The sequence below is a fragment of the Emys orbicularis genome, chromosome 7 (genome assembly GCF_028017835.1).
Source record: "Emys orbicularis isolate rEmyOrb1 chromosome 7, rEmyOrb1.hap1, whole genome shotgun sequence".
NCBI classification, from domain to species: Eukaryota; Metazoa; Chordata; order Testudines; family Emydidae; genus Emys; species Emys orbicularis.
Window position 1 is genome coordinate 131,208,121 of NC_088689.1, and position 17,144 is coordinate 131,225,264.

Sequence of the window (17,144 nt, forward strand, 5' to 3'; positions counted from 1 at the left end):
GCACGCTCCTTCTGGAAGTGTCTAGCGAGCGCGGTAGGGCGTGCGCGCAATACTCGGCATTTACGGAGCTTGGCCCAGATTTTGCTTTTTGCTGGTGATGTATCAATAGAACAGGATGAAATGCCGGCTATGCCAGCGACGCGATGGCGTGGCATGTATTTTACAATCACTTGTATGTACTCCATCTTCGCAGGCCATCACCACACTGAACAATCGCACCTCGAGGGCTCTATGGAGCAGGATGGGTCATCGCTTCAGCAATCCGTCCAGCGGGAACACCTTCTCTGGGGAAGGCAGGTCTCGCGTTCCTTTCACAGGCATAACTCCACGAACCCACCCTGTGAGCCTACACAAGCTAGGCCTGTATAGCTGGGATTGGGTAATTTACTGCAGCTACTATTTGGCTACTCTGAAACTGCGGGGTGTAGTTTTCAAATCCAAGAAGGGCCTCGTTAGCGGTGTGTGAGGTACAGTAACAACATGGGGCATGTTAGAACAGAACTGCCTGTTTCTCTGGGGATTTGGAACCCATCTAGAAAACAGGCAGCCATGTTGCTGTCTCCCCACTGCCCAGCTTAATTTGCAATGGCACCGATGCATGCAAGCAAAATGGCTGAGGCCAGGAATGCCCCATGTTAGTGACATTTCTGGTTTAGCGGGTAAGTCAGCTGCTAGGCAATACTGCAAGGGGGCGTTGGAGTGATTAGACCAGACAAAGGTGGAGGGATGGTTCCACAAGGCGATTCCGTGCACACAGGACAGCATGGAGATGCTCCGGAGAGAAAAGGAAAAGGAAGTGGAGGCTGGAGTCACTGGAAGAGTGGTGGGGACACAAAAGGAGGCCACACAAGCGCACACACTTTGAAGGCAAGAGCAAATGCAGATGCGAGGACCCCAGTGAAGCAACACCGATGGGGCGGGAGGCATAGAGGACCATGCTTGGAAGCAAGAAGCAGGAAAGGATTTTGGCAGTGGCATTTTGGATGGAACTGCCTCACCTGCAGTGATGAGAGGGCTCATTCTGTACGTGCAGCTCCCTGCTTTTAGATGCAGGGAGCGACAGCCTCACGATCTGAGCTCTTGTGTGACAAGCATGTTCCTACTCACAGAGCTCTGCCGCCGGGGAGCCATCCCAGCAGAGCATGCAGCTAAACCTGCCACCCAGACTCACCGGGTGATGCTGCACAACCTGCACCATGCAAGAGGACAGACTAGAGAACCAGAATGGCCCCTTCTGGCCTTACTCTGAATTCACCAGTGAGCACCCCACTCCTCACCTGGTACTCGCTCCAGTCAATGTTCAAAGACCGAGTCAGAGACACTGGGATACTTAATGGAGCATCTACGTAATCCTGCAAAGAGACACCTCAGTCAATCACAGAGTACTGCTGAAGAGAAGAGAAGCCATTGGGAGGTAACCAGTTACAGACAGCAAAACAGCAAGAGACCAACGATGCTTCTAGCAGAAGGGGGCCCAGTAGCACAAACTGTGGAGTGACTTGATCACTGCTTGTGTTCTGGATGCTACCAGTGCACGACTGTTTCTGCCTAAGGAGGGCTACAGAGCGCCTCTGGATGGGGACGCCTGCCGTGAGGTGAATGCTTAGAACCTGCTGGAGTGATTGGCATACACCGTGACTGTTTCCCCGATCAGGAGAGGAGAAAGCTGGGGACAAAGCAGTCTCCAGCCATTTCCAGGGGTTCTCCATTGCAGAGCTGTCCCAGAGCCACTCCCACCCAAGAACACAGGCTGCTTGAGAGCTGAAACCAGTTGTCTGCAGTGTCCCTCAGCATTCTATGAACAAAGAAGTGATGCCCTTGCACAGTGCTTGGAGACTGGAAACGTCGTCTCAGCTTTGAGAGACCATTCCCCTGAAGAGAGCAGCATATTCCTCCCACCCTACAGTACAGAGGAGCTCCCACAGATACTCCACACATCACAACGTGCTGCCCGCCGCCCACCACCCCAGAAATTCTCATGACTTGGGTTATTACCAGACCCCAACACACAGCTTTCCTCACGCTCTCACGCCCACATTCCCCTTCACTGCAGCATGCTCCTCCACAATAGGAGACGCCAGGACCAGTAGCTGCAAGGCATTCGTTCCCATTCTCCTTGCACTGCCAGCATCCGGGGCAGACTACATCACTTCTGTTACGCTCTGTCTGCCCCACAAGAGAGAGGGGAGCATTACAGTACAGCCTACAGCCAGGTGAGTTCAAGGGTCCCCCAGGCTGTCCCCTGTCCTCCCATGAAGGACAGACAAACCAAATACAGAGGACATCTATTACATGATGATATCATGAGTACTTGTGGCACCTTAGAGACTAACAAATTTATTAGAGCATAAGCTTTCGTGGGCTACAGCCCACTTCTTCGGATGCATATAGAGTGAAACATATATTGAGGAGATATATATACACACATACAGAGAGCATGAACAGGTGGGAGTTGTCTTACCAAATCTGAGAGGCCAATTAAGTAAGAGAAAAAAACGTTTGAAGTGATAATCAAGATAGCTCAGTACAGACAGTTTGATAAGAAGTGTGAGAATACTTACAAGGGGAGATAGATTCAATGTTTGTAATGGCTCAGCCATTCCCAGTCCTTATTCAATTCTGAGTTGATCGTATCTAGTTTGCATATCAATTCCAGCTCAGCAGTCTCTCGTTGGAGTCTGTTTTTGAAGTTGAGTCACCTGCACATCTACCAATGTGATATATGCCATCATGTGCCAGCAATGCCCCTCTGCCATGTACATTGGCCAAACCGGACAGTCTCTACGCAAAAGAATTAATGGACACAAATCTGACATCAGGAATCATAATACTCAAAAACCAGTGGGAGAACACTTTAACCTGTCTGGCCATTCAATGACAGACCTGCGGGTGGCTATCTTACAACAGAAAAACTTCAAAAACAGACTCCAACGAGAGACTGCTGAGCTGGAATTGATATGCAAACTAGATACGATCAACTCAGGATTGAATAAGGACTGGGAATGGCTGAGCCATTACAAACATTGAATCTATCTCCCCTTGTAAGTATTCTCACACTTCTTATCAAACTGTCTGTACTGGGCTATCTTGATTATCACTTCAAAAGTTTTTTTCTCTTACTTAATTGGCCTCTCAGAGTTGGTAAGACAACTCCCACCTGTTCATGCTCTCTGTATGTGTGTATATATATCTCCTCAATATATGTTTCACTCTATATGCATCCGAAGAAGTGGGCTGTAGCCCACGAAAGCTTATGCTCTAATAAATGTGTTAGTCTCTAAGGTGCCACAAGTACTCCTGTTCTTTTTGCGGATACAGACTAACACGGCTGCTCCTCTGAAACCTGAGGATATCATGTTGCTGGACACCAGGACACCACACTTGCCATAGGAGGCTGGACATTGGCCTGAGCTACTCTTTAAGGAGTTAGCATTCAGAGATGCCCTCCGTTTGTTTGGATGGAGGGCTGCTGATTCCCTTCCCGTGCCAGGGAGGAAGCACAGACTTCACCTGCTATTTTGAAAGTCCAAATTCAATTGCCAGGCATACCAGAACCGAGAGCTACCCCGTCAGAGAGATCTTGGTACCTGCTTCCAGTTAAATACGAGACCCTCAGCTCTGTAATCCCGGTCTTTGTACTCCTTAAAGAATTCACAGCCTGCAAGAGAAAAGGGAATGAACGACAGCGCAGACAACTGATCACTAGCAGCAAAAGCCCCTTTGGGACTGGCAGCCTGAGCTCAGGAGCCAGAGGCCCCAGAGCACCAAGTGAATCAGCAGCCGTGTCTGGAGGAGTTAAAGAGCAGCAGTCAGCGCGGCGTGCAGCAACGATCCAAAGCACTGACTCGGAGACAGCAAATACCAAAGACTGAGCACGTCTGGAGCTCGAGGGACCCTGAGATCCCTCCTTTCACACAGCGAGCCCCAGTCCCCAGGACCAGCACAAGGCTGTATCGGGAGATCCCGACAGGTCTGGGGGCAGGCTGAAGTGCCTCAGCAGAGCCCTGGGGGACGGCCAGGACTGAAGGGCCCTGGCACACTAGGAGAGAGGTCCTCTGCCACTGAGCACCAGAGCCCCACACCTGCAGTAACCCCGAGGAGAGGTCAGCGGATGTGGCACAGTGACTGCTAGCCAGCTAGTCACAGGGAAGTGGGGCGCTGAGTCCCCACCCACACTAGCAGGTCCAGAGGCAATGCCCTGGGGGGGAAGCCCAACAAGTTTCAGACAACCCCACGTTTGGTCAGTGTAAACCTTTGGTACACACTGACTGCTGGGAGGGAAAGAGACCTCTCTCTCTTTCCCCCGCACCTCATGGACTGGGGAAACCCACTAGCCCACACTTCCTATAGCCTATGTTTTTTGGATCCTCTTCTCCTATGAACCACCTTACTCCTCTGCTGCCATCTGCACAGGTCACTACTGCCCAGAGTTTGCAGAACCAAGCAGTGAGAGTCACTTCAATGCTGCTTGGCAAAGCTCTGCACAGCAGCGCTAACAGCTGTCTGCAGACTCTGGCAGACCACGCTGCCCCAGGCAGGAGCTCTTCTGAACTACTGTTTGTCCAGCAGGAGTGAGCAGAGACCAATCAGGGATCACGGCCCCACTATGTTAGGCACTGCACACAAGATGGTCTCTGCCCCAGAGAGCTCACATTCAAGGAACCAAAAAGGATCAGACATTGCCTTTTTTTTTTAAAATATAAAACTTAAATCTGGCTTAAATGGCGGCTGACCCAATCCCACTACCTCCACCCCAGTAACAGGCTCCTAGACACTTTGTTGAGTTGCCAAGGGGGCTTTTCAAACACCAAACAGAAGAAGTCCAGAGAGCCAATTCAGAGTGATGGCAGTGAGAACTGGCACCTAAGTACCGCAGTGATGGGCACATCAGATGTCTGCAAATAATGGTCTCAAGTTGCAGTGGAGGGGGTTTAGGCTGGATATTAGGAAAAGCTTTTTCACTAGGAGGATGGTGAAGCACTGGAATGGGTTCCCTAGGGAGGTGGTGGAATCTCCTTCCTTAGAGGTTTTTAAGGCCCGGCTTGACAAAGCCCTGGCTGGGATGATTTAGTTGGGAATTGGTCCTGCTTTGAGCAGGGGGTTGGACTAGATGACCTCCCGAGGTCCCTTCCAACCCTGATATTCTGTGAGTCTACGAATGAGAGGAAGCCATTTGAATCATGGCAGCATAAGCACATCTACAGACCCCTCTCCTTCAACACGTGCTCACTACATTCTGGAAACTCCAGCTCAGAGCAAGCCAGGCTAAGAACCTGAAATTCTTACAATGCAACCTGAATTCGAGTATTTGCACCGAGTTTTACCACCCATTTGCCATGTTGCTCAGCTTGTGTGTATATGCACCTGGCTTAATGCAATGCACAGTATTACTCTCCTTCCACACCACTACTGTGATTAGGCAGCACTCTGAAAGGGGCGAGGCTGGTACTCTAGTTACATTAAACTCCAGCATGGAAACGAGGAGCTGCTAAGGGCACGAGGAGAGGAAGGAGTGTTTCGATGTCACTGTGACTATTATAAGTGGGGTGTGTCAGGCCCCACAACACAGCAGCATTTCGTTTTCACAACCTCCCGTGCAATTCTCCCTCCTCTGTCTAAACCCTTCACAGAATTAGCCACCGGACTTGGCCATGAGGACATTATGGCTCACTGGGCCTAAACTCTGCCGCACACACAGGTACTCAAGTTGCGTAGAAGTGGCAGGTGGATGTTTATGGAGCTAATCCCAGAAGCCAGCGACATTGGCTTCACTTCTTGGCACCTTGACTATGTGGCATAGCAAACTTGGTACATAGCTTGGTTTACATAGCTTATTTTAATGCAGCCCCCCAGTTTTCTTTTGTCCCTGGTCTTTGTCTCAATTTGCACCTTCACTGTAGGACATCGGGGGGACACGCTGGAAGGTCTGGCAAGGGAGAGGAGGAGAATGAATCTTCCTTTCACCCCCTCCTTTGTGGGCAGGAGCAGAGGGATGGAGCGTTGAACCCCGAGAGTCCCTCCCCTCTCTTCCCCTCCCCTCCCCCCCAGAAAGCAGCCATCTCACCCTCTGTACACTCAGTCATGTACCTGAACCCAGCACCAATGGGCAGGCTGAGCCTCTCCATTTGTGTTTACGTGATTAGCATTAACCAGTAACTGACAACGGCCCTCGCTACGCTCCAGAGCTAACACAGCCAGCACAGCCAATCGGAGCAGTTCATACCAGTTTGCAGTCTCGGGGCATTGCACTGCAGACTAGCATGGCAGTTCTCTTCAGAATGACAAAGACTAGAAACATCTTTAAAATGTTTTTCCATCAAAACGCGGCTTCCGTGACAAATTCCCAAGCATGCAGCCTGGGGCGGGGCTGCAGTACCCTGGCTGGATATATAGAGGAAGCTTCTGAACCCAGCTACATCTCTGGGACCTCCTCCCTGCACTGGAGACCCTTCTGCCACCACAAGGAGGGCTCAATGCAGATTGGTGCTGGCTGCATCCTCTAGTCCCTCCCCTGCTGCCCTCAGGAGAGGAGTTCCCCCTCCAGAGAAAATAAGAGAAACATCCAGCAACTCCCAGTTGCCTCACCACACACAGAGACAATTCCCAATCCCCACCAGCAGATTGTCACCTGGCCCTTGGGAGTCCCTCTGGACATCAGTCCTGTACCTGGATATGGGATGGAGAGGAGGGTAAAGTCGGCATAGCGCTGAGCTTTGTCCACTTTCTCGGAAGACGTCACACTGAGAAGGACGAGAGGAGAACAGTGCATGTATTTAGTGCTTCAACACAAAGGCACTAACTCCCAGAGGGCAGGAGAGCCACTCCATCTGGCCTATTAGAAGAATCTGCATAGTCAAGCAATTCCTCCTACAGTGCTACACGATAGAACAGCCCCGACTCCAGTTGTGGGTTGTGGAGCAAGAGTCCAGCTCATGGACAGTCACACCCTCAGCTCAGCTGAATCCCAGGGGAGGCATCCCAGTCACTCCTCCACCCACAGACTGGAAGGACACCCCCACTCAAAAATGAGTCTCCTGATCATTGCACCAACTAGCCCCACAGGAGGAAGTCGCATCACAGCTATGATGCCATGCGGGATTGTGCCCAATGGATCACAACATCCACCCACTCACGCCCTACTCAGAGAAGCCATAGGACAAACAGGAACCTATTGTGACTGCAGAAGACGGCAAAGTTAAGCAGCTATTCACCCCACTACCACGGTCTTCACAAAAAGGCACTGGCACGCTCGACTTGGGTATGGAAGAGAGGATCTTGACGTACAACCTCGTATACCTCTGGGGTTTCATTTTAAGGCACTGGCTGAATGTCTGGATAACATCTCTAGAGGGCCCTGCCATGAGGGATCTAGAAACTTTCTGGAATGCAGTTAGGGGAAGTCAGACTTTTGTGCTTGCTTTAGTCACTGGTCTGCACAATCTAAACAGCAGCTCCATATGTGGGCTTTGGAATGGACAAAGGACGCCATACTCACTTTAAGCCAAACTTCACTTTCTTGTTCTCCACCATCAGGTCACAGATATATCTGACAGACAGGTATCGAAGCAGCTTGATGTCATGTCCTCGGACCTTGTCAAACAGCTGGGAGTCTGCATTCCTGCAACAAGGTACAAGGGAAGGCAAGATTCTCAGGGCCACCCGGACAGGTTCGATTTCCTTCCCAGGGCTGTGGTGAGACTGGATTATACTTGCTGAAGTAGAGCTCCACTAGCAGTACTCGAGCCGCACTGTCCAGAGCTCTCCTACCCTACACCACAGTAATGGCTTCTGGACCCCTTCAGCAGAAACCTGCAACCAAGCAGCAAGCTGGTGCCATTCATTCCTAAAACGACTGCCCAGCTGCTCACTAGGAACTCAGAGGGGTTAAAAGAGCTAATTTTATAACAAGGGATTTGGCAGAATCTCAGAAGAGCCATCAGAACCTGTGTGACTTTCTGCGATGTACTTACCCTTGAGAGAGAGCGCACAGCGCCAAGCAAGAAAAGCAGGCCTCCCTTCAAGGGCTGGAGGCCTTTCCCCTATAGACTGTGGCAGTCTCAGAAAAGGGCAGGAATGCAGGCGCTGCCTCTGCAGATGGGGTAGCTCCAGGGTGTAAACTGGCTTTCAGTCTTCCAGGAGATTCTGCTTTCTGAGACTGCCACAGTCTATAGGGGAAAGGCCTCCAGCCCTTGAAGGGAGGCCTGCTTTTCTTGCTTGGCGCTGTGCGCTCTCTCTCAAGGATAAGTACATCGCAGAAAGTCACACAGGTTCTGATGGCTCTTCTGAGCCCTGGTCTACACTACGTGTCTAGGTCGACTTTAGCCGCGTTAAATCGAATTAAGCCTGGACACGTCCACACGACGAAGCCCTTTCTTTCGACTTAAAGGGCCCTTTAAACCGGTTTCTTTACTCCACCTCCGACGAGGGGATTAGCGATAAAATCGGCCTTAGGGGGTCGGAATTGGGGTAGTGTGGACGGAATTCGACGTTATTGGCCTCCGGGAGCTATCCCACAGTGCTTCATTGTGACCGCTCTGGACAGCACTCTCAACTCAGATGCACTGACCAGGTAGACAGGAAAAGCCCCGCGAACGTTTGAATTTCATTTCCTGTTTGCTCAGCGTGGAGAGCACAGGTGACCACGCAGAGCTCATCAGCACAGGTAACCCTGATGGAGTCCCAGGATCGCAAAAGAGCTCAATCATGTTATCCTCAGGAGAGTGATATCATTCACAGTCACCTGGTTGAAATGGGGTGATTTTATTAAGGGGACATTCAGAGGTGCCCCTTCCTGCTCTGCTGAACAGAAATGTTCCCCGCTGTTAGCCACGCGGTGGGGGGGAGGGGTGAAGTGATCATCCCAGAGAATTGGGTGTGGGGGGGGAGGGGGGTTAGTTGGGTTTGTGCTGCATGTTAACCCGGAAACCGCAGCCCCTCCTTTTACATTGCAAACCCATTTTAAATGGCCAACCCAATGGGTGCTTGGTATGGGAAATGAGGGCGCTACTGTTTGAAACCATTCCCACATGTTAAGAAGGTTAAAAAAGCCAAAAGACTGTGGCTTACCATGGCTGCCTGCAAGCTGAAATCTGTTGCCTGCCACTGCGTGAGTGATCTCTCACACCAAACCGGCAGGCCCTCAATATAAGAGGAAAAATGCGACCTTGTAACGAAAGCATATGTGCTGTGTAATGTGAACAGCAAAATTTAACGTGAAAGAGTGTACCCATTGTTCTCTAAAATGTGTCTTTTTTAACCACCTCTCCCTTCTCCTCCACCAGCTGCAAATGTTTCTTCTTCACAGAGGCTAGTGAAGATTAGAAGGAGAAAACGGCGGACTCGGGATGATATGTTCACGGAGCTCCAGATGTCCTCCCACGCTGAAAGAGCACAGCAGAATGCGTGGAGGCAGTCAATGTCAGACTACAGAAAAGCACAGTATGAATGAGAGGAGAGGTGGCGGGCTGAATCGCGGGATGAACAGAGCAAGTGGCGGGCTGAAGATGATAGGTGGCGTCAGCTTGCAGACAGAAGGCAAGAGTCGATGCTCCGGCTGCTGGAGCATCAAACTGATATGCTCCAGCGTATGGTTGAGCTGCAGGAAAGGCAGCAGGAGCAGAGACCGCCGCTACAGCCCCTGTGTAACTAACAGCCCTCCTCCCCAAGTTCCATAGCCTCCTCACCCAGACGCCCAAGAACACGGTTGGGAGGCCTCCGGCCACCCAGTCACTCCACCCCAGATGATTGCCCGAGCATCAGAAGGCTGGCCTTCAATAAGAGTTAAAGTTTTAAACTGCAGTGTGTCCTTTTCCTTCCCTCCTCCCCCACCCATCCCGGGCTACCTTGGCAATTATCCCCCTAGTTGTGTGATGAATAAATAAAGAATGCATGAATGTGAAGTAACAATTACTTTATTGCCTCTGCAAGCGGTGCTCGAAGGGGGGAGGGGAGGGTGGGGTGGTTGGTTTACAGGGAAGTAGAGTGAACGGGGGGGGGGGGGCGGAGGGTTCATCAAGGAGAAACAAACAGAAGTTTCACACCATAGCCTGGCCAGTCACAAAACTCGTTTTCAAAGCTTCTCTGATGCGCACCGTGCCCTGCTGTGCTCTTCTAACCGCCCTGGTGTCTGGCTGCGCGTAATCAGCGGCCAGGCGATTTGCCTCAACCTCCCATCCCGCCATAAATGTCTCCCCCTTACTGTCACAGATATTGTGGAGCGCACAGCAAGCAGCAATAACAATGGGGATATTCTTTTCGCTGAGGTCTGAGCGAGTCAGTAAGCTGCGCCAGCGCGCTTTTAAACATCCAAATGCACATTCCACCACCATTCGGCACTTGCTCAGCCTGTAGTTGAACAGGTCCTGACTACTGTCCAGGCTGCCTGTGTACGGCTTCATGAGCCATGGCATTAAGGGGTAGGCTGGGTCCCCAAGGATCACGATAGGCATTTCAACATCCCCAACGGTTATTTTCTGGTCCGGGAAGACAGTCCCTTCCTCCAGCTTTCGAAACAGACCAGAGTGCCTGAAGACGCGAGCATCATGTACCTTTCCCGGCCATCCCACGTTGATGTTGGTAAAACGTCCCTTGTGATCCACCAGGGCTTGCAGCAGCATTGAAAAGTACCCCTTGCGGTTTATGTACTCGGTGGCTTGGTGCTCCGGTGCCAAGATAGGGATATGGGTTCCGTCTATCGCCCCACCACAGTTTGGGAATCCCATTGCAGCAAAGCCATCCACTATGGCCTGCACGTTTCCCAGAGTCACTACCCTTGATATCACCAGGTCTTTGATTGCCCTGGCAACTTGGATCACAGCAGCCCCGACAGTAGATTTGCCCACTCCAAATTGATTCCCGACTGACCGGTAGCTGTCTGGCGTTGCAAGCTTTCACAGGGCTATCGCCACTCGCTTCTCAACTGTGAGGGCTACTCTCATCCTGGTATTCTGGCGCTTCAGGGCAGGGGAAAGCAAGTCACAAAGTTCCATGAAAGTGCCCTTATGCATGCGAAAGTTTCGCAGCCACTGGGAATCGTCCCACACCTGCAGCACGATGCGGTCCCGCCAGTCTGTGCTTGTTTCCCGGGCCCAGAATCGGCATTCCACAGCATGAACCTGCCCCAGTAATACCATGATTTGCACATTGCTGGGGCCTGTGCCTTGTGAGAGGTCTATGTCCATGTCAATTTCCTCATCACTCTCGTCGCCGCGCTGCAATCGCCTCCTCGGCTGGTCCTGGTTTTGCTTTGGCATGTCCTGGCTCTGCATATACTCCAGGACAATGCGCGTGGTGTTCATAGTGCTCATAATTGCCGCGGTGATCTGAGCGGGCTCCATGATCCCAGTGCTATGGCGTCTGGTATGAAAAAAGGCGCGAAACTAGTATCTGACGGACGGAGGGAAGGAGGGAGGGAGGGAGGGGCGAGTGACGACATGGCGTACAGGTACAGGGAATTAAAATCAACAAAGGTGGCTGTTTATCAGGGAGAAACACAAACAACTGTCACACAGAATGCCCCCCCCCCCCCCAAATTGAACTCAAAACCCTGGGTTTAGCAGGCCGTTGATTTCACAGAGGGAGGGGGAAGCAAATGAATACAGAACAAATCTATTTTTTACATCTTAAGCTAGCAGACAACGGTGCAGCATGACTGATAGCCCTCGGCATCTTCTGGGTGCTTGGCAGAAAATACTGGGCGCTTGGCAGAAAATAGCATACTACGACTGATAGCCATCATCGTCAAGACAGTTCGATAGGACTGAGCATGTCTGCCCAGGTGCCCATGATTGACAGCCACTGCAGTACGATGACGACGGATACCAGTCGTAATATACCATCTTCTACCAAAAGGCAAGGGGCTGCTGCTGTGTGCAATGCAGCCCCACGTCTGCCAGCACCCAGATAGCCGGTGACGGCTACCAGTCATACTGCACCGTCTACTGCCAAAAGGCAATTAGCTGCTGCTGTGTAGCAATGCAGTACCACATCTGCCGGCACCCAGAGGACATATGGTGACGGTGAGCTGAGCTGAGTGGGCTCCATGCTTGGCGTGGTATGTTGTCTGCACAGGTAACCCAGGTAAAAAGGCGCGAATCGATTGTCTGCCGTTGCTCTGACGGAGGGGGAGGGGCCTGACGACATGTACCCAGAACCCCCCACGACACTGTTTTGCATCATTCAGGCATTGGGATCTCAACCCAGAATTCCAATGGGCAGCGGAGACTGTGGGAACTGTGGGATAGCTGCCCACAGTGCAACGCTCCGGAAGTCGACGCTAGCCTCGGTACTGTGGACGCGGTCCGCCAACTTAATGCACTTAGAGCATTTTATGTGGAGACACACACAATCGGCTGCATACAACCGATTTCTATAAAACCGGCTTCTATAAATGCGACCTAATTTCGTAGTGTAGACATACCCCGAGATCCTGCCTAATCCCTTGTTATAAAATTAGCTCTTTTAACCCCTCTGAGTTCCTAGTGAGCAGCTGGGCAGTCGTAGGAATGAATGGCACCAGCTTGCTTCTTGGTTGCAGGTTTCTGCTGAAGGGGTCCAGAAGCCATTACTGTGGTGTAGGGTAGGAGAGCTCTGGTCCTGCTTTGAGCAGGGGGTTGGACTAGATGACCTCCTGAGGTCCCTTCCAACCCTGATACTCTGATTCTATGTTCCACGTAACTATAACATGCAAGCGTCAGAACCCGGTGTTGAGAAGTGAATGGAGCCTTCTAGCCATAGCCTAACAAGAACTGTAGAAAGGGGCTAGCCGCTTCCTGGTGTGATTCACAGATGTAACAGGCAGACGGGACCCCTGATAGATTGGTCTGACCTCCTGCTCAACAGAGACCTAGGACTTCCTTGAATTCATTCCTGCTTCAAGTCCAACAGTGTGAACATGATGCCTCGTTTATACAGCTCAGAGTCACATTGACTTTGTTGCCGTATTGTGCTGTGAACCTGTCTAGTTCTGTTCGCCATCACCCATAGGTCTTTCAGCATTGCTGACCCCACATGGCTCTCCCACCCACCGAGTCTCAATTCAGCAGGATTTCCCTTCCAGGTACATCAGCTGCAGTTTGGCAGGCAGAATGGTGCTACTTTCAGTGTCCTTCTTCCAGCCCTGAACCATCACCATGCTGCAGTCACATATGCAGCCTGTTGCTCTCTAAGCAGAGGTCCAGAACCATTTCTCCTCGGTCTGGATTATACACCTGCTAGACCCAGAAGTACCACTTCTGCATAATTTAGGAGCCTCTTTAATGACTTGGGATCTACCTGCCCCAGTCCCTCCCCCTCTCAGCCTCCAGTGGGAGATTGGGAGGCTTTAGTCAGCTAGTTGGCCCCAGTGTGCTAGCACATTAGGTTTTAGTTTTGGTACCTACATCCTGAGATGTTCTGAAGGGCTCATCTTTATGAACAAGGAAAACAAGAGCCCACAGCCTGCAGTGACCCCACACTGCTCCCACAGTTCAGCTTAGACAGGAAGGAGTTGGAAATTCAGAGGCTGAACTAGCCAATCAGCTCTTAACTCCTCTCCCCCCACCCAAATATCACATACCTGAACACAGAATCTTCTTCTGAAAAGTCTTCGGTATCAGCCCATGCATCGTCAGAGCCCCCTGCAGGGAAGCCACAGCAGGGACCATGCATTAGTGGCCAACGCTTGTTTAACAACTCCAACCTCCCTCCCACTTCCCATCCAAGTGGGTTACAAGTTGGCTTTGTCACCTCACTTAAGAGAGTTCTCAGCTGTGACCATCTCCAGCCAGAAACGACCCCACTGTCCCACACACCAAGCCCATCAGTTTAATGAGAGCAAGAGAGGATTTGGACAACCTAGACAGGTCTATTCCAGGATGGAATCCAGAGCGGAAAGATGCCATTAGATCACAAAACCATTCCCTGACAGCTACGGCAGAAAAATTACCCATGCTCATTAGAGTTTTGTCCAGTCTAGTTTTAGAAGATCCGGGTTATGGGCTCCTACCACTTCCCTTGAGACTCTCACAGACTAATACATGCTACCATTACCAGAGTTACAATCCTAAACCTAGATTTTATGCCCTTATTCCTAGTTTTATTCCATGTAATACAAGAAGTTTTTCACCCTGTTAGTGACAACACCCTTCAAATATCTGAGATCAATGCTCCCCACCAGCTACCCTTTAACCAAGCTAGATATACTGATCTCCATAAGTCACCTCCTCCATCCCACAAACATTTTTTGCTACTGTTCATTGAACTCTCAGCTGTATCAATACCTTTCTAGTAATCAGGAGCCCAGAAATAGACACTGTATTCCAGGTGGCACCATACCAGACAGGGATTATTACATACTGGCCCACGCCCACACCCCCAAATGCGCACAGGTGCTACATTCACACTGATTTGCAGGCATTGGCCAGCCCACTCAAGTATCTATGCTGCCTCACTTACCTGAGAAAATGTAGTTGTACCCAGTACGTCCATACAGTTCCCCCCATCCAGCCAGGGTCGCTGACCTACAAACATGCTGGAGAAAACGTTGTTATTAACGACTTATAGAAGCTGTATTCCTCTGCAGGCCTCCTGCCCATTTAAACTGAAAGCCCATGTCTCCTTTCTGTCCACTGAGCGCCCTCTATCTCAGCATTCTCGCTTCACAGGTTTCTCCCTGGAACTGAGTCTCTGGCCTGGTCCACACTACCCCCCCACTTCGGACTAAGGTACGCAAATTCAGCTACGTTAATAACGTAGCTGAATTCGAAGTACCTTAGTCCGAACTTACCGCGGGTCCAGACGCTGCAGGCAGGCTCCCCCGTTGATGCCGCGTACTCCTCTCGCTGAGCTGGCGTACCGGCGTCGACGGCGAGCACTTCCGGGATCGATCCCAGAACATCGATTGCCTGCCGTCGGACCCGGAGGTAAGTGTAGACGTACCCTCTATGGTCTGGATTATTTTTCATTAGCTTGTGTATTTTCCAGACAAATTTCAGGGTTATTTCTTACCACATTGCTGACCTCTAGTGCCTGTATCTTCCTCGCTCTCACTAAGTTAGTCATGTCGGAGTTTTGATAACATACTGGCTGAACCTGATCTTCCCAATCGTTACCCCACTGCACCCTTCCCCCCCCCCCAACTGATGACATTGATTCACTCGTTCTTAAGGGCAAGCAAGGTCAGTCCACATGACACTGTCCTAGCCAAGCCAAAATGAACGTGTTTTAGGTAAGACATCATGAGACAAAAGACGGTTACCATAGTTCTTCGAGTTGTGCCGCACATGTCCTTCCACCGTAGGTGCATGTGCTACTCCTGGGGGAATTCTGTGCCACTGCGCAATGCAGAATTTTGCAGAAATTAACGTTGTGCACACAGAATTTCCTTTCCCCCACAGAAATGGGCTGCAGTGCTGCTAGCCACCACTAGGGGCTGCTGGACCCGGCAGAGGCCAGCTCTTACATAGAAGACACTGCTGGGGTGGGGTGGGGGGCGCGGGGGGAGAAGCTAGAGGGTTCCTGGCAGCTGCAGTTCCCAGCATGCCCTGAGGGAAGGAGAGGGCGGCACGCAAGAAACTCTGTGCAAGCCTGGGACCAAGCATCAGGCTGTTTCTCCCTCTGGATCCCTGGGGGAGAAGGGGGTGGGAGAGGAGGTGTCTGGGCTGGGGGGGCCATAGCTGGGCTCTGGGCTGGGGGGGGTCCGGCTGGGCTCAGGGGAGGGGGGCAGAGGAAGGGGGCAGAGAAACAGGAACTGGGTTGTCACAGGGTTTCTTTAACTCTCTACTCCTGGGGGAATTTTTGTGTGTGTCTGTATTGTTACAGACATACTTGCTGACAGGTATTTTGAAATAAATTACCAAAATAACTCAAACTGGTGTGATTATAAAAAATAAAAAGGAGTCATAAAAAATGGAAACTAGGACAGATTACAAAGGATGAATATAGGCAAACAACACAGGAATGCAGGGGCAAGATTAGAAAGGCAAAGGCACAAAATGAGCTCAAACTAGCTACGGGAATAAAGGGAAACAAGAAGACTTTTTATCAATACATTAGAAGCAAGAGGAAGACCAAAGACAGGGTAGGCCCACTGCTCAGTGAAGAGGGAGAAACTGTAGCAGGAAACTTGGAAATGGCAGAGATGCTTAATGACTTCTTTGTTTCGGTCTTCACCGAGAAGTCTGAAGGAATGCCTAGCACAGTGAATGCTAATGGGAAGGGGGTAGGTTTAGCAGATAAAATAAAAAAAGAACAAGTTAAAAATCACTTAGAAAAGTTAGATGCCTGCAAGTCACCAGGGCCTGATGAAATGCATCCTAGAATACTCAACGAGCTAATAGAGGAAGTATCTGAGCCTCTAGCTATTATCTTTGGAAAATCATGGGAGACGGGAGAGATTCCAGAAGACTGGAAAAGAGCAAATATAGTGCCCATCTATAAAAAGGGAAATAAAAACAACCCAGGAAACTACAGACCAGTTAGTTTAACTTCTGTGCCAGGGAAGATAATGGAGCAAGTAATTAAGGAAATCATCTGCAAACACTTGGAAGGTGGTAAGGTGATAGGGAATAGCCAGCATGGATTTGTAAAGAACAAATCGTGTCAAACCAATCTGATAGCTTTCTTTGATAGGATAACGAGTCTTGTGGATAAGGGAGAAGCTGTGGATGTGGTATACCTAGACTTTAGTAAGGCATTTGATACGGTCTCGCATGATATTCTTATCGATAAACTAGGCAAATACAATTTAGATGGTGCTACTATAAGGTGGGTGCATAACTGGCTGGATAACCATACTCAGAGAGTTGTTATTAATGGTTCCCAATCCTGCTGGAAAGGCATAACAAGTGGGGTTCCGCAGGGGTCTGTTTTGGGACCGGCTCTGTTCAATATCTTCATTAACGACTTAGATATTGGCATAGAAAGTAAGCTTATTAAGTTTGCGGATGATACCAAACTAGGAGGGATTGCAACTGCTTTGGAGGACAGGGTCATAATTCAAAATGATCTGGACAAATTGGAGAAATGGTCTGAGTTAAACAGGATGAAGTTTAACAAAGACAAATGCAAAGTGCTCCACTTAGGAAGGAACAATCAGTTTCACACATACAGAATGGGAAGAGACTATCTAGGAAGGAGTACGGCAGAAAGGAATCTAGGGGTTATAG

At 50.4% G+C, this 17,144-nt stretch overlaps 1 protein-coding gene across 2 annotated transcripts in view; it reads right to left on the bottom strand.

Moving 5' to 3' along the window:
• Positions 1-17,144, bottom strand: part of MTMR14 (myotubularin related protein 14) — a 65,687-nt gene that overhangs the window by 26,930 nt on the left and 21,613 nt on the right. For both annotated transcript variants that reach the window (XM_065408706.1, XM_065408705.1), the window contains exons 4-9: positions 14,434-14,509; positions 13,556-13,616; positions 7,496-7,618; positions 6,667-6,740; positions 3,588-3,658; positions 1,278-1,352 (exon numbers count right to left, since the gene is read on the bottom strand). In XM_065408706.1, the coding sequence (XP_065264778.1) occupies positions 1,278-1,352; positions 3,588-3,658; positions 6,667-6,740; positions 7,496-7,618; positions 13,556-13,616; positions 14,434-14,509 (480 nt within the window). The remainder of the gene's footprint in view (positions 1-1,277; positions 1,353-3,587; positions 3,659-6,666; positions 6,741-7,495; positions 7,619-13,555; positions 13,617-14,433; positions 14,510-17,144) is intronic.